General features: G+C 46.9%; 6 protein-coding genes across 6 annotated transcripts; 4 read left to right on the forward strand and 2 right to left on the reverse strand.

Annotated features, from left to right (window-relative positions):
- Positions 1 to 2,390: 2,390 nt before the first annotated feature.
- On the forward strand, positions 2,391 to 3,134 carry H6S33_003449 (uncharacterized protein; the record flags this gene model as incomplete). Its single annotated transcript, XM_044834792.1, has 1 exon — positions 2,391 to 3,134. The coding sequence occupies one exon, from the start codon at positions 2,391 to 2,393 to the stop codon at positions 3,132 to 3,134; it is 744 nt and encodes a 247-aa protein (XP_044691810.1).
- Positions 3,135 to 7,356: 4,222 nt separating this feature from the next.
- On the forward strand, positions 7,357 to 8,607 carry H6S33_003450 (uncharacterized protein; the record flags this gene model as incomplete). Its single annotated transcript, XM_044834793.1, has 5 exons — positions 7,357 to 7,463; positions 7,534 to 7,703; positions 7,790 to 7,953; positions 8,063 to 8,270; positions 8,327 to 8,607. The coding sequence occupies 5 exons, from the start codon at positions 7,357 to 7,359 to the stop codon at positions 8,605 to 8,607; spliced, it is 930 nt and encodes a 309-aa protein (XP_044691811.1).
- A 165-nt stretch (positions 8,608 to 8,772) lies between these two features.
- Positions 8,773 to 10,645, reverse strand: H6S33_003451 (uncharacterized protein; the record flags this gene model as incomplete). Its single annotated transcript, XM_044834794.1, has 12 exons — positions 8,773 to 8,870; positions 8,953 to 8,984; positions 9,074 to 9,117; positions 9,172 to 9,236; positions 9,319 to 9,325; positions 9,394 to 9,411; positions 9,495 to 9,595; positions 9,997 to 10,018; positions 10,074 to 10,186; positions 10,247 to 10,295; positions 10,357 to 10,386; positions 10,544 to 10,645. The coding sequence occupies 12 exons, from the start codon at positions 10,643 to 10,645 to the stop codon at positions 8,773 to 8,775; spliced, it is 681 nt and encodes a 226-aa protein (XP_044691812.1).
- Positions 10,646 to 11,335: 690 nt separating this feature from the next.
- Positions 11,336 to 12,385, forward strand: H6S33_003452 (uncharacterized protein; the record flags this gene model as incomplete). Its single annotated transcript, XM_044834795.1, has 1 exon — positions 11,336 to 12,385. The coding sequence occupies one exon, from the start codon at positions 11,336 to 11,338 to the stop codon at positions 12,383 to 12,385; it is 1,050 nt and encodes a 349-aa protein (XP_044691813.1).
- Positions 12,386 to 16,611: 4,226 nt separating this feature from the next.
- On the forward strand, positions 16,612 to 17,690 carry H6S33_003453 (uncharacterized protein; the record flags this gene model as incomplete). Its single annotated transcript, XM_044834797.1, has 5 exons — positions 16,612 to 16,800; positions 16,855 to 16,954; positions 17,025 to 17,224; positions 17,295 to 17,425; positions 17,477 to 17,690. 5 exons carry the CDS (start codon positions 16,612 to 16,614, stop codon positions 17,688 to 17,690), a joined length of 834 nt encoding a protein of 277 aa, XP_044691814.1.
- Positions 17,691 to 19,624: 1,934 nt separating this feature from the next.
- On the reverse strand, positions 19,625 to 20,565 carry H6S33_003454 (uncharacterized protein; the record flags this gene model as incomplete). Its single annotated transcript, XM_044834798.1, has 5 exons — positions 19,625 to 19,704; positions 19,759 to 19,997; positions 20,066 to 20,199; positions 20,263 to 20,330; positions 20,460 to 20,565. The coding sequence occupies 5 exons, from the start codon at positions 20,563 to 20,565 to the stop codon at positions 19,625 to 19,627; spliced, it is 627 nt and encodes a 208-aa protein (XP_044691815.1).
- Positions 20,566 to 23,623: the final 3,058 nt, after the last annotated feature.

The raw sequence follows: 23,623 nt of genomic DNA on the forward strand, positions 1-23,623 counted from the left end.
GGAGTACCGAAATACTATCGTTTCCAAAGCTGATTTTCCCCATCCCTACCCACGGGTCGGCGGTCGACGTCTGATGTACGGAAAGCAACGCAACAAGCCAATCCATGGACATCGACCGGGAAAGATAGAAGCTTCTTGACCGGAATCCCAACAACCTGACTCGTTCTCTGCTCCCAAATCCCGAGCGAGGGAACAGCGGGTTCGATGCCCATTGTCTTGCCTGGTCCGTTCCGCCTGCCTGGCGAGACGAGATGGTGCCTGCCCTGTCGGTACGGTAACTCTACATACGTGTTTCCCCGTCGGCCACTCGATCGACCCACCGACATGGATGGCGGTAATTCACCTCTCACGCACACGTGTGGTCGCAGATTATGGTAATCGGAACCCGTTGACGGTTTTTTTTTTTTTTTTTACTTTTACTTTTATTTATTCTTTTTTTTTATTTGGGGTTTGTGGTTGGTGGATAGTGGCCATTGGATACCGACCGGCCGCACAGAGTGATGACGCTGCGGGTTTCGTTTATGGAGGGGAATGCATATGCAGGCTGGGGCCGCTGGGCGAATCACGCGAGAAGAGTGAACAATTTATATCTACTGGGATACTGGGACTTACGCAACGTTAATCTGGTGGGGGCGCAGGTCTTGGTTTTGGGAAAGGGAAGAGAATTTGGAACGTATCTGCTCTACTTAGAGTATGATTAGCACCGAGTGAGTGAGCTGAGCCATGGAACAAGTACTACATACTCTACGTAGAAAGGAATGCCGAGGGAAAAGGTAAGCAGTAGGTACTCTACTCTACTCTACTAGCACTAGTAGTATGAGTAGGAGTCGGACTGTACTAGCTAGGTAGGTAGGACTAGAATGACTGTCTGAGGATCAATCTTGGAGCCGGAGAGACAGGGAACGAGAAGTCGGAAGAATAGATAGGGAAGAATATTAGCCTACTGCTACTAAGAGGATATTTCAATTCGAATTCAGCAAGAAAGAGAAAAAGAGAGCTAGAGCTACATAGAGAGAATATAACCACGGACATCAAAACTACCGGGACCAACAACAATATGTACAACATAAAACTTACCAGAAAATTGAAATTCCCCGATGGGCCGGCCGTGAAATGATCCACCACCACAGGTAAAAAAGGAAAGGGTACTAACTACATATATAGAAAGCGCATTAGAGTACTATCAGATAGGTACTGTCTACCCCCAGCATGCACACCACACACATCCCTCCTCCATCCTCCTCCTCCTCCTCCTCCTCTTCCTCCACCGCCGCACTCCTCCCTCCTCCTTATTCCACATCATGCCCGGGGTGTTGGGTTAAGTTGGGGGTTGCTGGGCACGGAAGCGCTTTTTATTTCTTTTGGGTTTGTGTTTGTTTATCTGCAGCATGAGCCATGAGGCATGCCCACCTACTCTAGCAGCACACTGAAGCACCCGACCCGATCAACCAGCCAAAGTTCAAAAACCCTCCCTCCTCCCCACCACCCCCCCTTACCTGGCCTTGGGTTTGGTTACTTTGTGTTTTTTATCTTGCATTTCCCTTTTTTCCCCTACGTACCCAGTGCTCTGGGACTTCGCTTGAGATAGACAGACAGGCCACTTAAACTTAAACCCTACCCACACACACCCACACACCCACACCCTCACACACACCGCACACCCTGCGTACACACCCACACCGCACTACACAGTAGCTCGAATCGCTGGGAAACCCGAACACCTGGTTCACTCACTTTCATAAGAATCTGCCCACTCCCTCCCACCACCCCCTTCCTTCGCCGAGTAGAGTAGATCAGTCGAGTCGGTGCTCAGATATTTGCTTTGGGTATTATTATTATATCCCAACCCCGATCCTTGGCCGTTGATCAGTGAGCTTGGAGACGTACTGCTTTGCCTGCCCCCATACGGTATACCTACTAGTATTAGGTTACTGAGGATCTTGTTTGGGGACGAGGAGAGGCCGGAGGAGATCCAACCGCCACTATATTATCCATCGTTTCTTCCCTCCCTTCTTTTTTGTTTATTTTTTTGTGTGTGGTGCTCTGCCTCTTCGACTCACACATACCCTTTTCTTGGAGAAGGAGGAGAAGGGAACTTACCGGACCTGGCTGGATATATATAAGCAGGTTTATACACACTTATTATAAGGACCCTCTAGCTCTGCCTGTATTATTACCGCAATAGCAATACCATTTGCCTGCGATAGCTGTTATCTTACGTCCTTTACCCACCGTCTCCACTCCAATCCACCTATCCAATCCAATCCAATCCAATCCAATCCAATCCAATTCACTTACTCACCCACCCGCACACTACCAACCCGCCCACCCGCCCACCTGGTCACCCACAAATCCCATCCCATCCCGTACCACATGCATATTATGCAAACATGTCCACCCACCCGTCCGGCTCCCCAAACCCAAACCGGCCACTCGCTCCCCCACCGCTCCTCCGCCGCCCATCACCATCGCCGGCGGCCCCATCATCCACTACCGGTGAGACCGGCATTATTCCTCCCCCGTCCCCAACAAACCCAAGCAGCAGACTCGATACACACAACATCCCGCGTCAATTCCTCTCCGGCGGCGGCGGCAGCAGCAGCACGAGATCCCCGCATGGCGTCCTGGCGAGCAACTGCTCGCTGAAATCTGAGCTGGAGAACATCCGCCTCGAAGACCACTGCTTCGTGCCCCCCGCCGCCGCAGCGCTGGACCCGGACGAGTACCCGGACCCCGAGAACATCAACCTGAACTCACTCATGTCGCGGATGCGGCAGATCCGCAGCAGCGGGCAGATCCAGTACCGCATTCCCAAGAAGCGGCGGCGCGAGGACGAGCCCAAGGCGAGGGGGGAGGGGGAGTTGGAGGAGGAGGAGCTCGAGATCGTCACCATACAGCGCCAGAAGAGGGTCAAGAAGAATCCGAGGGGCCCGAGGGGGGAGAAGGAGAAGGTGGAAAAGAGGGTCAGGAAGGAGAGGAGGGGGTGGCTGTTGAGGCCGGCGTGCCATCCGCCCATGGTGCTGGAGACGATACCGGAGTGCCATCCGCCCATGGCGTTGGATGATTCGCAGTTTGGTGCTGTGGAGGCGGAGGCGGAGGCAGAGGGATCAGAGATGAAGCTGGTTGTTGAGTGAAATTTTGAGGATTTTTTTATTTTGTTATTTGTTGTCCCCATGCAATCCTCAGCAGATAACTGTCGATATTTCGACAGTGCCCTTCCTTTAACCAGAGTGCCGGGTCTTTGCTATAGGTAAGGATATCTTTTCCCCCACATGTTTTTACCCCATATTTGGGCACCAAAGGTTCGGGTTGAAACTAACTGTATGACCCTAGGTAGTGGAGATTATTTGTCCCATACTCTTGGTTTTCGGTTTTTCTGCTGTTTCGATTTTGGCTTTATTTTTGTTTTGTTTTGTTAACTTCCTTATTTTTTCTCTTTCTTTCTTTCCTTTTCGGGTTTGGTTTTGGTTTGGTTTTTTGGGATTCGGGTATACATAAAGGGCAAGGGCTGGAGTTTACACTACGACTTATTTGGGAGGGGGGTTGGGGGCGGGGACCGAGGGATGGGGAGGGGAGGGGGGGGGGAATGGGGCATTCATCATTTTTCTGGAGTTTCAAGGATTGACGTTGCTGTAATAATTGGTCGCTATTTGCGGACAGATGGACTTTGTTTTTGTTGAAAGCTAGTTAGCCCAGTCGTTCGTCCACTCGGGCGGATGGGAACTAGATACTCGCGGTAGGCATGAAGAACCTGAACATCGTTTTTCTGGTAGCAACCACTTTGACCCCTGCTAGCGCGTTTTTATGTTCAGGTTCTTGTTACCTGCCCCGATATACTGTATTTATAGAAGTATGTACAGCGATAGGAATGATCTATGGAAAAAACAGTTATATGGCGCACAGATATTTCGCCATACAATTTCACCCCCGCTGTTTTTCCATAGATCATTCCGGTCGCTGTATACTAGTAGGCACTGTACTCTAAAGTAGAAATATCAGCTCATGGGGGTTCCCAGAGACCTAACTCATGGTTCATCCCATCCCAAGTATCTTGGAGACTTTTCTTTGGTTCTTAGCTTACCCCTGTGCGTGATGTCTCATGTCTCGCATGGCCGCCGGCCACACATCGAGGGCGGATGTTCCCGCTCTGCCAAGAGATTCTGGAATTAAGCTGATCAATTGTACGCCAGCGCGCGGCGCGCGCGATTGGCGTTCCCAAGTGCTGTTGGTGGTAGGTATGCACTAGTAGTGTACCTACATGATCTGGAGGGACTTGGGGTGATGGACGATTGCAAGTTGCAACCTGCCTACCGCTCACCACCGGCCATGTGTAAGGTACCTGGGTCTCAATTGGATCAGGATGCTTCTTGCGTGCAGCATGTCTAATGAGTAGTTAGAGCAGGTGTGTAGGGGAACGAGTTCCCAGCCTCCAGGTTAGCTCTTTTTTTCTTCTTTTCCCTACTGGAGATCGTAAGCTGCAACGAGGATATCGAGTGTGCCCACAATATCAAATGATCGCTCGCCCCCACGTCGCCCCTACGTCGACTCACTTCCAAATCAATCAATCAACTATCTGAAGGGACCTAACAGAGCAGAGCAGCCGCCCGTCGAGACCACTCCAATACTCTAGAGTTCTAGTTTGATAGTCCAAAAAAGCCAAAACAAAACTGGGACCTGAAATTTGTTTCTGTTTCAAAAGGTCCCTTCCTCCTTCAAATGACGAAAATAAAACTATCTGGACCGGAGCCAGGCCCTCGCACGCGCCGCATAGGGATTCTAGAATCGACGGTTTCACGGAATGACGATATGATGGTGGATGGCCTAGACCGGAAATGTAGAGCGGGCGCTTTACAAACTCTGGTTGGGGCTGGCTTTGCGACATGTTGATTTGCGATGATCTTGCGTGTTGTGGCCTGGCCCATGGGTGTGGGATAGCATCACTTGGGACTCGGGAGGTATGCAGTTTCAGCTTTCTCTTTCGCTGGGAGGGATGCTCGCAACGGTTAGGCTGCAGGAGAGGGCCAATGTTTCTGGGCTGTCAGCAAACGAAAAAAGGAGAAGGACATATGAACTCTGATAGGCCTGTTATGGAGAATAACTACGCATGTCGTTACTCCATTCTACTATCTGAGTGATAACGGCCACTAGACGATATGTAGAGTGGTTATCCTGATCAGCTGCAAGCTTCACATTATTCCTTTTTTTGGGTTGTAAAGAAACAGGCAACTACATATGTATGTTCATTTCACATCTCATAGTGTATATGTGAAGAAAATCGTCTTATATTTCTCCAACAGCCAAGAAGATGCTTCCAGTGGATCGATAGTTGCAGCGGGAGAGCAATTCGGAGGCCTGTAGAGTACTCGCAGCAGGTAACAAGTACCCGAAAATGCACGTCCTAATCTGCAATTTCCATTGGAGTAGAAGTCAAAAATACACCAAAAACTTGCAGCTGCGTATTCGGGTACTTCATGCCTGTCGCGAGTATGTAGTCTACCAAGAGTAGTGAAGAAGTCGCAAAGATCGATCGACGCCATGCAATGCCAATGTCAACTTCCCTTCAACCGCAACAGTCTCACTAACTCAGCTCACAGGCCATGCTTTGGCCTTTGAGCATGCATACAATACCATAATATTTAACACAGCTCACCTTGATATGTATGATGCTCAATTCCCCGATCACACAGACATATTTTGTTCATTACGGAACATATCTCCTGCGGTTCCTTATTCGCTGGTAACTTGCTCATCTTTAACCTTGACTTTGCAGTGCCCCTCGGTCCCCTGCTTTCCATTATTTTATCTGCCCTGAGCACCACGCATTTGTTGGGAAGGGGACATTTTTGCAGAATGAAGCTACTCATGGGCGTAAAGGAAAGAAAAGCACTAACCAGCTAGCTGGTCACGCAGAATTTAATCTCCCCAACTCATATGTGTGTTGATTCCTCAGGTCTCTTGCTGCCCATTGCAAAAACAATTTTGTCATACCAACGTGCTAATCAAGACATCGCATGGTATCCGCCAGGAACGAACCGGCCGGCATACCGGGCTGAGCCGTTTAATTCCTAGTCTCCGCCAATGAAGCGATAGCGCTAGGAATATCAGATGTAAGGCTCTTTCCTCTTCTATCTCCTGGGCGGGTACCTGCGAGTCGGAACGACGACATCCTAAGTTCTACGGCCACGGCTCGGCCCTGGACTTCAGGGGATGCTGTTCTAGACTCTAGCAATGCGGTGTTCAGGTTATACGTACATAAGTTGGTGACTTAGTTTTTTTTTTTAAGCAAGAAAATATGCCTGTCTATGAACTTGCTCAGGGCCAGCGGTGAAGGATAAAGGTTATGTACTCGGCGAAGCTAATGTCAAGATCATGCAGCGGTATGCGCGGTCGGTAAACAGCAGTGGGCTTGTTTGTCTAGGTCACAAAACCTCCCGCATAAAGCATGTTCTCTGAGCACTCAGATTTTCGTTTAACTAACCATTAGCGTGGATATCACAATGAAATTAAAAAAAAGTAATACGGCCAAGAAAAGCGGGGAAATAATGACACAATAAATTGGTATCGTACCAAAAGCCAAGAGTGTAACCATGGTCCATAAACAATGAGCCAAGCTTTGTTCATGGAGTAAACTTACTGACCAGAGTGCGACAACGAGTGCAAACTTATGACCAAGCTCTCAACGACACATTTCGAGAGGTTTGTGGTGCGCTCCCCACGGCCCGGCTCCGTGCAGGTTAATCCGGATAGAAATAGACTTTATTCTTTAGCCAGTAAGTGCTTTAGTCGTCAATATATAATCATACATACACGGAACGGAACAAAATGTACTCAGGAACTCACCCCACAAAACTAGATATGATTTGCATACAAAAAGATGCATGTTACACCCACGGCATTTCCGGCTGGTCTGACTTGTGCACCCCCCGGACTAATTCTAACCGAATCGAATAATCGGAGAAATAGTTAAAACTCAAACTACGATGCATCGGACCGCATCTCCCTGATACCGATGTGCCGGTTCCATCAGGTACTGCCAGCCCATTTACAGGCCAAGAGTTTAAAGATAATATCGACAACTGTATTTGTCCACGCCCAGAGAGACCTGCATGATGTTTTCCCTGATGTTTACATGATTTTGCAGTACTTGGGCCCGGAATGCCGTCTTGGTTATTATTGCTTTCGTGAATTCGGTCGAAAGAGCTCGGTGGATTCTTCAATGTTGAGTCCGAAGCTTCTTTTTGATGTTAATAAAGATTGGCTATAAAACCAGAGACCTCCAACGTGGTTTTTATTTTTATTTCTCGAACTGGAAAGTAGTGAGCATCACAAGTGATAACCCGTACCTACTCGATCACCATGAGAACCACATCACTGATTTTGGGAGCGCTCGCTGCGTTCCAATCTGTACTTGCCGCCTCGGTCAATGATAAGTGCACGGTTGGATACTGTACCCTTAACGGCGGGTAAGCTTCACATTTAACCTCTCCTTTGCATTGACCTACGGCAGCGGACTAACAAACAGAAACCCTACAGGACGAGTGGAGGGAGCGGCGGTGTTACAACCACGGTCTCCTCATTAGCTGCGCTCAAGACTGCAGTTGCAGATGATGTTGCACGGATTGTAGTAGTTACCGGTACTATCACTGGCAACGAAGCAGTGCCAGTCGGATCAAACAAATCGATTCTTGGAAGCGGCGGTGCAAGTAGGTTATATTCTAGACTCCTCAATCTCCCCTTCTCCTTTTTGTATTCCCCGTCGGGCGATCCATATATTAACCTCTTTCTTCAGCCCTTGTTGGTGTTGGTTTGAGAGTCTTGGAAAAGAAGAACGTCATCATTCGGAACCTCAAGATCCAGAAGTGCCTGGCGCCTATCGATGGAATTGGTATTCAGCTATCGACCAACGTCTGGGTCGATCACGTTGAGCTCTCTGCCGACCAGGATCACAGCAAGGTAAGCTTCAACCCGCTGCACAGTGACATATTACCCGCGAACTTCATCCATTAGACTTCCCGTGTTGTCCCCATGATCATTGGCTCATCTTCACATGTTTGACGTGCAGGACTACTACGACGGCCTCCTCGATATCACCCACGCGGCAGATTATATCACTATCTCAAACGTCTATTTCCATGACCACTGGAAGGGGTCCCTCATTGGACACAGCGACAACAACGGTGCTGAAGACATCGGCACTCTCAGGGTAACATACTACCAGTGCCATTTCCAAAACGTCTATTCTCGTGGCCCCAGTCTACGTTTCGGAACAGGTAACCAGACTATCCCCCATCTCAAATTAGAGAATTTCATTACTGAAACGTACCAGGACACGTCATCAACGGCTGGTACGAAAATATGGAAGATGCCGTCAACACCCGCCAGGGCGCTCAGATGCTCCTTGAAAACTCTGTCTGGAGCGGTATCACGAAGTGTGTGATCTCTTCAGATGCGGGTTATGCCGTCCTGCGTGGATGCGATCTTGGTGGAGGCACCAATAGTGCACCGACTGGAACATTGACTAGCGTTCCTTACTCGTACACTTTGCTGGCCGTAACAGACGTCCCTAGTGTCGTTGGAGCTAACCAAGGGGCTATCTTGACTTGGTAGAAATTTCTTACCTAGGGCCTGAGGTTGGAGGTAGCTAGCTAGCTTGTCATGTAGAAGTGGAAAAAATTGTTGAGACATACTGCGTACTGCGTACATACCTATTCCTGACCTTAATTCACTCGTTGCGTGACAGGCCATGCTTGGCTATCTGTCAAATGTGAGGAGTTAGACCCATGATCCATGAGCCGGGAGTGACACACGCCGAAATATTTGAACGACCAAATCCGGTGATAGAGTAGCAGAAGCTATGAAAGTAGAGTACTCTAACGGGTAGATAAATAATCAAGAAGATGAGTACTCATCCGATTAATTTTAGGGTAATATTTTTCGGGGGAAGATGCTTGCCAAAATTGCCAATGACCCATAGCGACAATGTACTGCAAATCAATTAATTAATAGTTTTAGTAACCGCAGCCTGCCGATCGAGGCGAAGGGAAGTGACCCGAGATGGGAATGTCCCTCTCACGCAAGCCTGCTACGGAGTTTGAGAACCTCTGTAACCATTGAATCCTGAAGATAATTAATTGAGATGATCTTCAAGTATTTTTAGTAAGGTTTCTTAACCTTCAGGTTACTGAGGCAACCGTGACCGCCGAGTGATACTTTATGATTCGGTACAAAAAAGAGTCCTTTCCCCGTCACCTTCAGTTAATGATGATTGGGGAAGTAATACTGCAGGGGTAAGCAGCAATATGGTGAGGTGGTCGGCACCTTGCAGCTAGTGGATTCTCGATATTTTCCAGTTTAGTCAAACCAACAATCTTCACCGTTTAGGCCTATCACTACTAGAATGCCGCGGCATCTCTTTTGCAGGGTTAGGTTTCATTCCACACCTCGGTCAATGTCTGGCTATTGAGTTTGATCTGAACCGGACGCCGGCTCCTCACCTCACACAAATTTCTGGCCGCCCGGTAAATAACAAGCATTTTTCGCGCCCAGTGGGGCCACACGGTACTTGCAAACTTTAACACTCCTTCTCCTCCTTCACCTTGTTGATCTTTTAGGGTTACGGATTCCATCAACCGGTCGGAAGCTTTACCAGGTATGTATATATATTTTTGTAGACTGGGAAAGGAGGTGTTAGGTACACATGAAATGGTGACCCAAGATAAAAGGAGCCCCCGACCGATCCTTGTGAAACGTTCCTAAGCGATATTGGGGCTTTTTCCTGAGAGAGCTTCACAAGGATAATGCCGGGCGAGCCGCCGGGTGGGTGTGAAGAGGTCTCTCCTCTTCTCTTCAGGTAAAAGAAACGGGCCACGATAGCTCATACTTTTGGGAGATTTATTCGGCTTCTCCAAGTGTCTCAGTCATCTAGAACAAGGACCTTCTGGATCTTTGACCCCCCAGTTTTTGCACAGACCAAAATTCAAGAAGTGATTCTATTACATGGGACGGTGTTAATCCAACACTGCATAAAGTTAGTGGAGAAGGTTTAAAGAGACACGACTGGAATCTTCACTTACACAGCTAGACAGACAAAACGCAGCAGCAGCAGCAGATAGGTAATTTTGCCGATAAATGGGATATTTCTTTTGATGGAATTGATTCGAGGTTTGAGATGGACCTTTGACTGAACCTGTGGGCAGTCGGTCACTGTTAGTTGTGGCGTAGGTACAGGCAACTTGGCGTGTCCCACCACATCGTGAAAGAGGTTGTCGATCGGTTATAAACGCCATCTGCAAAGTCTGGAGGTCCCTTTAACCTTGCAAGTCTGTAACCTGGGAATGAGTGAGGTGAGGTAGTTACCGTGATGTGCTTCCATTCCTTCTCTTTGTTCTGGAGTTGGGACGGAGGGGGGCGTTGTCAGCATGATTATTATTGGGATATCATTATTAATTAGCTATTATTGCTATTGCCTGGCTGAGGAGGGTAGACCACTTTCCAGCGAATTGGAGTACTAAACAGAAGGTAAAGTACTCTCGAGCATTATTACTGAATGAGCAATGAGATCTTCCACTTCCCAGTTCCCCCAACCCCCAATCCCCAACCCCCAAACCCCAATTTTCGGGCCGGACCTTTTTGTCCTCGCCGTCATGGACTGTCTGGGAAGCTGGCTGAGTGTGTGTGTTTGCAGAAGAAGCAATTAACGGGGGGGGGTGGTGGATGGGGGTGGTGGGACGCTGGACTCGAGTGAGGGAGGGGTTGGAAGTGGAAGTGAAGGGAAGGGGGAGGTGCAGTGGATGTGCGAAATTAGAATAGGTATGCCGCTCCTCTTAGTTAGTGCACTGTCGAGTGAGGGTTTTACACCATCCACGTTACTTTATTCAGCACTTGACCCACCGCCATTTACCACCACTACGACTACTGTAGAGTAGCGCAGGCTGCGCAGTACTCTACCCCCAACGCCGCGTCCGTCCTTCCACCACCCTAGCCTCCCCCCCAACACTACCACGCACACCCTGGTTGCTGGCTGGCCCTGTTCCAGTTCTTCTCCCAGACAAGTGAGAGAGAGACCCACTCACACGGATAGCCTTTCCCAGGCATGCCAGGCATGCCAGGTTAGACAAGGGTGTCAAGGCAGGCAGGCGACCTGCTCCCAACCTGTCCCGAGAACCAGATTTATGTATAGAGTACCGACTCCCGCACCACCCTCTCCCTTCCTAACCTTAATGCCACCGATATGCGCTGACAGTTGATATTTGTCGTTGGACCCAAGGCAAGGTCTCTGTCATTCCGGTGCGCTGGGTCTATCTTCCCTTTGTTTCGTCACACTCGTTGACGGAACATGTCCTTGAGCAATGCTGCGGTCTCGCTGGACTGTTCCGACAACATTTCCATCGCAACTACTTCAACTACTACGTCGACACCCATCGAGAAAGAGGAGGGTCCTGTCGTGGTACCTCCAAAGTCACCATCGCTATCACCATCACTACCACCATCACTACCACCATCACCATTATTATCACAACCAGAAGAAAAACAACAAGCTATTCTCGACTCAGAAAACCCCCTTTCTTCTCCAGAACACCCTGATAAGCAACCAGAGGAAACAGAACAAGAACAAGAATATAACAAGGAGCAGAAAGGAAAACAAGCAGAACAAGCAGACCAAGCAGAACAACATCAAACTGATTCAACTAAATCCTCAAGCGCTACTGAGTCTCCCCTTGAGGCATTCAAACCCAAAGAACAAGTCATAAGCTTCGACTTCCAGGATTCCCCACTCCTTGCGGATGACGAGGTGGATGATGATGAGGGCGAGTATAATCTGTCAGGGAAAGCCTTGGAGGGGGAAATGGTACAACTGTCTAAAATTCGTGGACGGGAGCGAGAACCACTGCCGGGCGCCAAACGCGTTTTGAAGAGAGTACGTGTACGGAAAGACACGTCATCATCCAAGCGGCGAACGAAGAAACACAATCTCCGCGCAACGATGAATTCAGCCGTCATTGCAGAGAAGTTAGCGGCGGAAAGGGGTGAACGGAGTGGAGGAAAGGAGATAAGGAAGGAGAAGAAGAAGGAACGGTTGGCGGCTGTGGTGGAATGGAAGCCGATTGTTGAACCGGTCTCGAAGCCGCGAGCACGGCCTAGCGGACTGAGGTTCAGCGAGAATTGTTATTCTGACCAGGAGGATGATGAGGGGCAAGGGTCAGAGCCAACTGGGCACAAGAGAAAGAGGGAGGATCAGGATTTGGGCGACGAGGACGACGACGAGTCTCTGGGTGGATCTGCAGACAAATATGAAGTCCCAGAAAAACGACAACACCAAAGTCATCCTGAATCTAGTACTGAGACGGGTACTTTGCCGAATCCACCATGTGTCACTACTACTTGAGTATGCACTTTCAACCATATTTGAAGCGGTTTTTGATTTTTGGCTGTTGACTAACATAACTTCTGTCTTTGTTAGATTTTTATTTCATTTTTTCCTTTACATTACATTAACTTTCTTGCTTTTGGGCGTTCTACGTATCATTCACATTTTCTTGAGACTTTCTTTCTGGACCATACACATCAGCCATGATGCTCGAGTATACTTACCCACCCCTTTCTGGCCCCAACCGAAACCGAAACTGGACCCGGAGTCGATATTCCCAAGGGCTACAGATATCACCATCACTTACTCTTTACCCCCCCCCCCCCCCCTTTCTTTTTTTTTACATATCTGTATCTTTCATTATTACATTCATTTCGCGCGGAGAATGCGGCAGGAACTGGGACAAGAGGTCCATATTCGAACCCTTTTTTTATCACCTGTTGATAAAAGGAAAGACATTAATCTATATATGCGATCTATCGTTTCAACAACTCAACTTTCTTACAGGAATATATATATATCTATCGCTTTTTACTCTTTATTTTTTTCTTTCCTTCTTCCGTTAGGATACTTTGCGCTGCATTTTGGTGGCTTTTTTTCACCCCACCCTTTTCTGGAAATTTCTGAGCGCTTTTACATTTTTGGGCCCCGGGAGTTTTTGTTTGGTTTTTTTTCTGCTGGTGGGAGGTCCTTTTTTCACATAAAAGGGGAGTACGAAGGAGTTTATTTTTGTTAGGTTTTTTCTTTTTTGGTTACATGTTAGCACGTTGCGAACAGCACATTTGAGCCATAGTTGATATGATCAAAAAGCAAAGGGGAAGAAGAGATAATTCCTATTAATTCCAGCGAGGTGGTTAAATTCAACATATCTAACTCAACAGGTGGGTGATAATCAATTGTGAATATTTCGATCTGCACCTCAAAATCTCTAATGAATTGCATTGTGACTCTGCCGAGAAATATACCAAACCCTACATGTAGCTAGCCATGGCGCGCGGGTGAGAAGGGATCATGCACAGGACTGAAAGGGGGTAAACCCCGTGCTATTACTAATATCGATCACGGAGTTAGTTGATCCCGGCATGTTGTCCCTCTTCCCCCAGATCTGTCTATGGCTTGCTTAATTTGCGTTTGGCCCTAAACACACCTCATCCCACTTCAGCGTACTAGGTTGAATACACTTGTTTATGGTGTACCGTTGTACCGTTGTAGTCTCCATTACAGGCAACGTTAGGTTGTACCAAGCTCGTAGCCCCTGACAGCTGCGGATACTTATGGTGATACGGGATTCACCGATCGCAACCACCGTAATTCAGAGGATACTTGATACTCCGTACGCCTGACAGAGCGACAACGTATGAAACATGGACAAAGAGTGTATAGAATAGATCAGCAGAGGTTTTTCTGTAGCTAAGGACCCGATACTAAGAGCGAGTGGTAAGCGCAGTAATTCTGATAGGAATCGTGCCAAATAAATATATGGCCCAGTTACCAGAGCGCTGGAGGGGGCGTGGCCGTCTAGTATACGGCACGACATATGATAGTCCATCGAGATGACTGCTTTTAGTTAGTTTAAATACTGACAGCATTTTGACTGCCTCTTTGCCGAAATTGAATTCATTGAACTGTCTCCCCACGTACGATGAGGCGTATGCAAATACAGTTAACTAGTAGCTAGTTAAGTTAGCTAGGCCAAGCCCGCAAAATTACGGCCGTGCCCAAAGGAAACCTAACAAGCTATGTAGCGAGCGTTTTTTGCCGAGCACAGATCTAGAGGGGGGTGGTAATTGATACGAGAAAAAGAGGCGGTGGTTCGGTGCGAAGAATCTTGGGAATGTTTGTGCGTTATATAAAAGTAGTCGAAGGCTTCCCTTTTTGCAAAACCAACCCAATGGAAGAGGCGAACTAGTGATGTAACTACATGTAGGGTAAAAGTATTGCGAAAACTGATTCAGTGGCCTATCTCAGTTAATAACCTGATATTTTCTGATTACAGCGGTATTGTACTATAGAACCCGCTCTCCTGGGGGCCCCATGCAAAAAAGAGATAAGCATTCCGCTGTCTCATATCAATAGTGAGCTTCTGGGGTTCAAGTCTGTTTGAACTTTTGTGCCTTTTCGGAATTTGCATCCAATGTCCATTCAAAACCCATTTCTTCGATAATGCCATGCTTGTGTATAGAATACAAGGAATCCCATACATGTATTTAACTGGGGTAGTTGGGTTCTAGGAAGAGAGTTATTCTTCCCGTTTAAAACACTGAGGATGTGAGTGACCGTTAACCCGTTTCCCTTTGTTTTACATGAAAGAGAGGCTGTAACTCGGGGACGGTACATCAAACTAGGAACGGCATGTGAGTCATTCCTGGGCCTGCATGTGAAGGGAAATTGCAAGTTTGCACATGAAATATTGTATAGCGGAGCGATCAGTCGACGAGTCCATGTGATCTAGCCTGGTATTAGTAAAAATCTGCAAATCTTGCCCGTATTGTCATGATATTCAAGTGACGAGATATGTTATACTGCTTTTGGGGTGGTTTGATGCGTCAATTATCGATTTCTTGTGCTTCTAGTAGTTGATCTCGGTGGTTAAGTAGTCACAAGACCTGGAGGCAGACGAAAGTATTGGGGTGCATTTGCTAATGAATTGATTCACGAGATATCACTCGATTGTAATTTCCGAGTCATTCGGCCACACCCCCCGTTTTCCGATTTTCTGCGCCCAGAAACAGTTAATATACCACCTATAGCCCAAACATAAACTATCTCTTCTCTCTTTATGTACTCGTCCAAAACATCGGCGAAAAGAATTCGAGGTATGAAAAAAGGTCTCGGGGGTCATTGAGATGTGAATTAGAGCCCGTTCGGCAACAGTCCAAACGGCGTTTACAGGGGTGAGAACTCCGTTTCAACGACCTTTTTGTTAGGCATTGACCTTGAAAACTCCGTTTTGTCTTATTGCCGAACGGGCCTTGATCAGCATTGATGCAGAATTTCATTTAGCAACGAACCTGACTTCCCCATCATCTTTGTAGTTTTGACTGACCTTAAGGTCGATATACTAGTTGAGAGTGAAAGCACAACGACACAGGTGGATCTGTAAGCCTAAATAAACTAGGAAAGAATTAGCGATCGACTCAATGGCTCCAATAGTTTGAGAAGTTCGAGATAGATGCATACGTCTTTTATTTAATACACTCAGTGATGAAGATGAGGAGGTGATAAAACGACGTGAAATTAAGTTTAGGGGGCAGGATATTGATGATGTTTCTGGAACAGCGGCAACAACAACGTTCAGTTATATAGGCATTAATGCATTACGTATATATATTACGGTACTGTATATACTTACGTGTCGATATAGCTTCCTAAACCTACTCTTCTCACCGGCTTTGACGTTTAAATTTTATCTACCAAATTCTACTCAGACTAAAAGAGAACTACACGAACCCGAATTAATCAGGAACACTTTTGTTTATCTATATCAATATCAGCTAGTGAAAATTCCAACAAGCAGTACTATGTTAAGAAATGATCGATTGAGTGTTGACTCACACTCAAGGGGGAAAAGTACATGTTAAGGTTTGGTTCACATTTTGAAAGAAGGGTTTAACGATATGAATCTTGTTAACTAAATTTATAAAATTGACCAATGCTAGGGCCCGCAGGGTCACTGTCATTCTGTGACGCCGCTGCTACGCAGCTCAATATCCAAAGGCGGTAGCTAGCCTCTTCGGTTGGTGCCCTTCAGAAAAGGGAAGCGGAATTATTGCACCCGTTTATTACCACTCTACGATTCCGACTTCTATTGGTCCAACCACATTACCGACTGCAGGGAACCCATCACACTGGCCTGCCCGTAATCCCTGTGCAAATCCTGTCTCGATCAATTTTCCCACTACCATGTGAGAAATGATCGGTAAATACCAAACAACCATGCAAAAAGATTTGATCGATGGTAGTTCGTTGGCCAAGCGGGGTACGCGAACATGCGAACACGCGAACAACGCACTGTGACGCACGCACGCAAGCAGGGAGGGAAACAGCAGGGACAACAAAACAATTCATACGGTAGTGGATTGAAAATTAGAGTTAAACACTGGTATCGTAGCTATACATTTCCAGTGCGGGGTACCTGAGGAACAACAACCAGCAACGGCCCCTTATCTACCTTATCTACCTAGCTACATAACTCGTCCTCAGCATCCACAACTTCAAGTCTTTCCCCAATAACTCAATTCATAATGTGTTCTGCCCTCCAGAGCTTCCTGCAAAAGCACACTTCCGGGAAGATCCTCGTAGGACTGACAGCATGGGATTACCCATCTGGACTGCTTGCGGAGCGATCAGGCGGGATTGATATCGTCCTTGTGGCGGACTCTCTGGGAAAGGTTATACTGGGGCTTCAGGGGTCGATATCATTGACTTTAGATGTAGGTGTCCCTGAGAAAGGCCTACAGAGGAAGGGATTAACAAGAATGCGGTAGGAAATGATACATCATACGAAAGCTGTAGCAAGAGCCGTTAAAACACCCTTACTTATTGCGGATTTACCGATGGGATGCTATGAAGTCACGCCAGAACAAGGTACGATTTATTTCCTAGTGGAAGACCTGAGGACTAAACTGGCAGGCTGACAAAACAAACGTATGCACAGCGCTACAATCCGCAATCCGCATGATCAAAGAATGCCCCGGCGTTACAGGTGTAAAGATCGAAGGAACACAAGACCTGTGCCCGGCGGTCCGGAAGATTACCTCCGCAGGGATCCCGGTATTTGTACAAGTGGGCTTGACGCCGCAGCGGAGCATACAAGTCGAGAGCAATCAAACGGGAGTTGGTAGGACCGCTGCGAGCGTTAGTTATATACACTCATGGGTTCATGGTACTGGAAAGGCAAAATTGGAATTGAACTGATGCAATCCAGGCGGGCGAGATAATAGACGCAGCCATCGCGCTAGAGAAGGCTGGTGCCGTTGGCCTCTTCCTTACAGCGCTCTCGGAACAGGCGGCAAAATACGTTTCGGAGCACGTTAACATCCCAACAATCGGCATTGGGTACCCCTCTCCCGTCTCCACCATCCCCTATACGTCAACTGACTGAAATAGCTCCGGAAGCGCCTGTAGTGGTCAAATCGTCTTACAGTCCGAAATGCTGGGATATCAGGATCCATGGGTGCCCCAATGGCATAGCCAGTACGAGTCGATTGGCGCAAAGTCCCTCACGGCGATTAGAAACTATGTTAAAGAGGTCGGGGATTGCGTATTTCCTGGAGAAGAACTGGTACAGCTTTCGTTTCTGCCTCCGGATAGACAATATTGAATTTTTTCTGTGTGAGTAAGAAGGGAGCTAGAGCTATGATGGGCTGACGCCATTACGGGATAGACTATTCCGATGCAAGATGGGCAGGATTTGATGTAGTACCAGCAGTCCTAGTTAGGAGGGAATAGTGGAGATACAGGATAGAAATTTGGGTTCTTAGTTTTTTTCAGTTTCTTTTTTTTTTTTTGTCTCTTGCATCGGGAGGGCTTTTTCTTGTTTACTGGCATCTAAACAAAAGGTAACCATATTATACTTATAAAGCTAGAAAAAAACCATGAAAGAGTGACCATACATACTTGTTATGACCATGATTACAATAATTAAAGCACTTCTTCCAGATTATGGTTCCAAATCTCTGGCTTTGACCTTATTTTTAAATTTTTACTGACAATAATATACTTTTTGCACTATATTTCTAATTTACATTCAATCTTGGAATTGACCCAATGAAAAGAGTGTGGGTGCTAAATATTTAGAATAATGGTAGTACTGGCGATCTTATGACACAGTGAGTAATTTTTGTTTATGTGTTAAAGTCATACCTGAAGGGTCCAGGGGAACGATAGCGGCGCATACCTAGTGCATATGCACTGTGTGAGGGGCACTATTCATGAAACTTTGAAGGCACGTGTCATAAAATACCGAATATATACCGACACTCTCCTCACACATCGTCTTGTCTGTCCAGGCTTATCCAAGCGTTACTCTGCATCTTTCTCTACTCCCTCTCTGCTGGGTATAAGAGCTGTGCCAGGCCCACTTTAGATGAGTTTATCTTGATTTTCACCTTATATTGTTTCGATCTCTTGCTAACATTAGTTATCTTTTTATCATTCAGAAAAACTCTATAGGTCGCAAGTGGAATCGATTTTCGGGAATGCTAGTCATCAAAATAATATATTCTATGGCACACTTGCCCACAATGAACTTACTATAAACCCAACTTGAAACATGTGTCGCTTCCACAAGACTAATATTTTATAATGTCAGGTTACTAATCCAGTCTACTGAAATAAATTTTAGTTTCAATGCATATGGTGTATGACATTTAAACCATTCAGATATCATACCCATACGAAGATGTAGGTATCTCTTTATCGCGGTCTTACTTATTAACACCCTTTTCCGCATTCTCCCTGCTCCGAAATTGGCCCAGATTTCGGAAATTGTCTACAAATCCCTTCATGGTCGACTACAACAAATGTATAGGAGTTTACATACTATGGCCATAGTTCGCAGTCTAGGCCAGGTGTGCTGAGAATATAGGTGTGAAGTGAAGTTATCGAACAGCGCCTGAATGGCTGTAGTAAGGTCTATGACGCTGTGTATGCACTTACAAGTTATAACTGATTACTGCGATAGAATCGAACACCTCAAGTCTAGTTATTTATCAAAGGCTTGCATTCGAAAGCCAAGCTCCGAAATGTGCTCCGAAATATGCTCAAAAAGGCTATCGAGTGATGTATTGTGACGCTGCATACTACACCCCTTGAACAAACTCAAAGTTGTCTCATATGACCCCTGGCAACTCTCAGACGCCAGCAGAGAGCTCAGAAGACACGAATACATACATACATGAGCTGCACTGCGCTTGAGATGGCAAGTGATCGGTCGTTCGTTCGCGCATACATAAATCGCGGGGATGGCCCCTGTTAGACAATAGGAGTAGGCACTCACGAGGTTTTCTGGGTGTCCTATAGGGCATAGGAACCGAGATTTGTAATAAGCCCGTGCGTGGACCCCAAATCCTATCAGACCAGCGGGGAACTCTACTGTAAAAAATTTCAGTAATCGCAAAACTTGTCTCAGCCTCTAGCCCAGAACTGGTGTCATGGTTTTTTTACAACGCTTAAGCATCAAGCTTTACTTTTCATTCGCACGCCTATGAGCTAAATTTTCAATCCCATGACCAGACAGCAACCAAGGAACAGGAGCTACATTTTATTCTCAAAAGCCATCATCCTCTTTTCAATCCACTGCTCCCTGACCTCTTCTGTCCAATCCTCCAGGTCCCCTGGGAAACCTTCATCATCTTTGCGGCCACTCTCAAGCCATTTAACAAACTTACGATCAATTCCATGCCAGATATCCTCTAACCCAGTCTCAGGATTGGGACCACCCTTAAAAGTTACATGATGCGCAAACTGAATTTTTCCCCTTCTTGGGGTCGGGAAATAGAACGCAAGAATCAGGGGGAGCCATTCACGAGATTCTTCCCACATATTCTTGAACGGGATCGCAGGAGAATCGGACGAGTCGTGAGTGGTTGAGGGTGGTGCAAACCACACTGGGCGCATCTCTTCGGTCCTACATTTTTTCACTTTTGTCAGAGCTTTCGATCAAATGAAATTGCAGAGACGCATGCAGATTCTCACTCCATTGGCTCACCAGTCCATTCAGTTGCAGTGAAAACATGTATCTCTAGGATCGGAGCTTTAGAATCTGCGGTAGATTCTAGGAACAGGATGCCATGATAGGGTAGATTCTTGGCCTTGATACAGGCCTCTTCCTAATTATCCACAAAAAAAGATCCAGTTAAATACAGCTCCCCGCTTGTTAGAGAGTTTCAAACCTCAAGCTCGCGGATTGCCCCTTCGGCGATAGTTTCGCCAGGTTCTACCTTCCCACCGAAACCGTTATCTAGAAAAATTACATCAGCAGATGTCAGGGGAGATAAAAACAAATAAAAAAGACTGTACGACAAGAAGTAGTGCGATTGGAAACACTTCTAGATCGAAAAAAAAGGGGGGCTGGAAATCACAAACCTACATTTCCCTTCTCCAAACCCACGCTTCTTGTATCCTAATAAGACGCGCTGGCTATCTACAGGAACAATGAGGGTGTAGAGTTTCCGTGTAGCAGTATATGATGCCATATTCCAGTAGTTGTTTGGATGATTGTGTGGGACGACAGGAATAGGAAATGGATTTTTACCTAGCTGGAAGCGGAATAAGGTTTTTCCTCTTTAAGGGAATACCTAACCCTGGACCCTGAAGAAATGTCACCATAAGAGCAACCAACTGCCACAACACACATGTGCATGCTGGCAGCTGGCCACAAGCACGAAAAGCAGAGGAAGATATACCTATATCCTCTGTAGGTACTATTTACATGCCTACTCTACCAAGGTTGGCGCGTGTGGGAGCTTGAGGAAAAGGGAGTTTAGTGAGCGAGCTTGATGCAGGACGCCGGGAATCCGCGCCCATCCCATCGCAGAACACAGCTTGTCTTAGGCTTCTCTAGCTGGCGGACCGAGCACGCGCGCGGGGAATTCACTACGACACCTCTGGTAATTCGGCCAGGTTCATCCGCACGCATCCTCAAATTTTTTTATTTTCTTCCTCTTCCAGATGGGCTCAACAATGATTTTTCCTATCCTCTCTCAAAACTAATAATTTTCTCGGGGGAATGTAGCAGCTTGATTGCTAGAAGAGAAGGGGGGGAAGGTACTGGTCACCATGATCAGACCGCTTTGACAGAGTCCTCAAGCGCCCTCGAGTTGTTTTTATAACATACCCCTGTTTCCAACAGGAAATCCATTATCTCGACGTCACAATATCAGCAGGTACATAGACCGTTTGGAATTTGAATATTTTCTCCCGCCGGTGGCGGCGATGGCTAGCTATGTATGTTACAGTATGTAGCTATGCGGCAGTTGCAAAAAAAAAAAAAAAAAAAAAAAAGAAAGAAAGAAAAAAGTAAAGAAAGAAAGAAAGAAAGAAAAGAAAAAATGGCAAACTACCTATCACAATCTGGAGGCTCAATTGGATGATGTCTTTCTGACCATCAAGGGAGTTGGTTAGCTATGTTATTATCAAATCCGTTGAATACAGAGTTGGCTCTTATGATCTTCCCAACCCATATGGGAACCGAAGATCAGGCGCTCCCTTCCCGTCCGTTATCTTCTTGGTTTTTTTCCCTTATCAAATCACGGGCAGGCCAGCACACAGTAATAGATCTAAAAGGGCCTCTTTTGCACATCTACTCTGTTGTTTCAAAAAAAATCCCGAGAACGAATAATTTCTCGTATGACGAGGAGGTTCAGATCACAAGATTAATTTCGAAAATGTCTTATGATTTGGCTGCAAAAAATGAGACGCGCAGCTTCCTCGGAGAGGAGTTGTTACTACAATTAAGAGGAAGTTGATCGTGACTATGGACACGTACATAGTTACGTGTGGGTGTGTGTGGGTGTGTTGGGGGCCTACAGTAGATCGACACAAGAGAGATGAAAGGCTTATTCTGAGCCATTTAGTAGCAGATGTAGGGCCAGTAAGCCTTCTGTGCCCGAGTTGGGGTCGCCGTTATCACTATACGATATGGGTTTGAATCTTGCTCAATTTATCGACGGGGGGTTATTGAAAGATTCCCACCTCTCCCTCCCTGCTTTCTAATCCCCAAATTTGGTTTCAAATTTAGAAATTTGTGCTGATCACTTGAGAGTTTTACGATAGAGGCTACTAATATGTAGATGTGAACCCCCCCGTCAACCTATTGGAGCGTGGGGGGTAGCCCGCAGTATCATCAAGCTGGGGATGGGTGTAAGAGGAGTGAGGCAGGGTACACTATACAGACAGCAGAGTACCTACCTTGGTCATCACCTCACCTCACCAACCCTGGCCCAACCATCGTAGATCAATCGACCCTCGGTTCCAACGAACAAAGCGTCGGGCTGTGTGAGTGAAGTCGAAAAGTAGTTCTGACTGCGCGGTAGGGAATCAGGTGATTGGGTGCGACAGTTTCAGCATCGCCTGAAGAGCAATGACCTTGGTATGATCCGTGCGCGCACACACCACAGGAGAATTGACGAGGGAGTGGGAGTCGAGCAGGTTAAACTTGGCGATTTTATCGCTTAACGATAGCGTAGTTACCGATTGTTGGCACAGGCTACCTAGTCTGAGACGACATCCTGGGCACACTCCCGCGCGAGACCAATTGCTTTCTCCGCATTGGACCAGAAAACCCCTGAATTTAGATCACTGGTGACCCAAGAATCATAAACTGTTTAGTTACTGGTACGTACGATGTAACTTATCAAGTGGCAGGCATCACAGTATGTACCCCCCAGCCAGAAGAGTCTGAGGCGGACTATATTTTTCAAGTTCCGTCGCCCCGCTGCTGTGATTGCGACAGAATACGAGTTTGCAATCTCCAGCTACGAGAAGTTTCGGGGGACTGGAAAAATTCGAAATGAAGGGTTAAAGTAGAGGCGAGGTTTCGAGGGTTCCCGGAAAGGATAGCCTTGGGTTCCAGGTGCCCTATTAATGATGATCATTGCTTTATTTAGATGTTATCGACAGCTGGCAGTCATTTAGTGTTATGTCACGGCCTTATCAGAGACCGACATACTGAGAAACCCCACCCCAGTGTGACCAGGACATGCGTGGGGAGTTGTGAGGAAAGGGCGACTGGGACTGAAGTTCACGAGGGATCAGAAGGAACTATGAAGCTTGAGTCATGAGGATCCCCCAGTACAACTTGAAAATAGGTATAGATCAGCGGAGAAGTGATATTGACAGGGCTTCAAACGCTAGCGAAGAGGGCAAGAATTACAAATTCGAAAGAAGGAATGCCCACTTTAGAAATATATTTGGATACGTAACGGCAACGTGTTTGGAGTTTCGACAACTGATGAGTGTAGCCTGTAGCTAAGGTGGCCTGATTTCTGCGGTTCTAGAGTACTCTCAATTGTTTTCCTCTCTCCCTTGAGCACAATATGTCTCTCGTATGTGTGATGATCGGCAGCCTTCGGTAATAGTCACAGTTACTCCCTCCTCCGCTGGATGTATTTTGGGTGTTGTGGATCTGAGCTTGGAGCCCCCCCGACTGTGACGCCCCTGTTCCCCTCACTGCACGCCCTCGAAACGAGAGCGGCACGCAGCTGAATATCCGGGAACAAGACCATCAATTGGCTGCAGGGAAGGCGGGCTGAA

The sequence above is a fragment of the Morchella sextelata genome, assembly GCF_020137385.1.
Source record: "Morchella sextelata strain SCLS chromosome Unknown scls_15, whole genome shotgun sequence".
Lineage (NCBI taxonomy): Eukaryota > Fungi > Ascomycota > Pezizomycetes > Pezizales > Morchellaceae > Morchella > Morchella sextelata.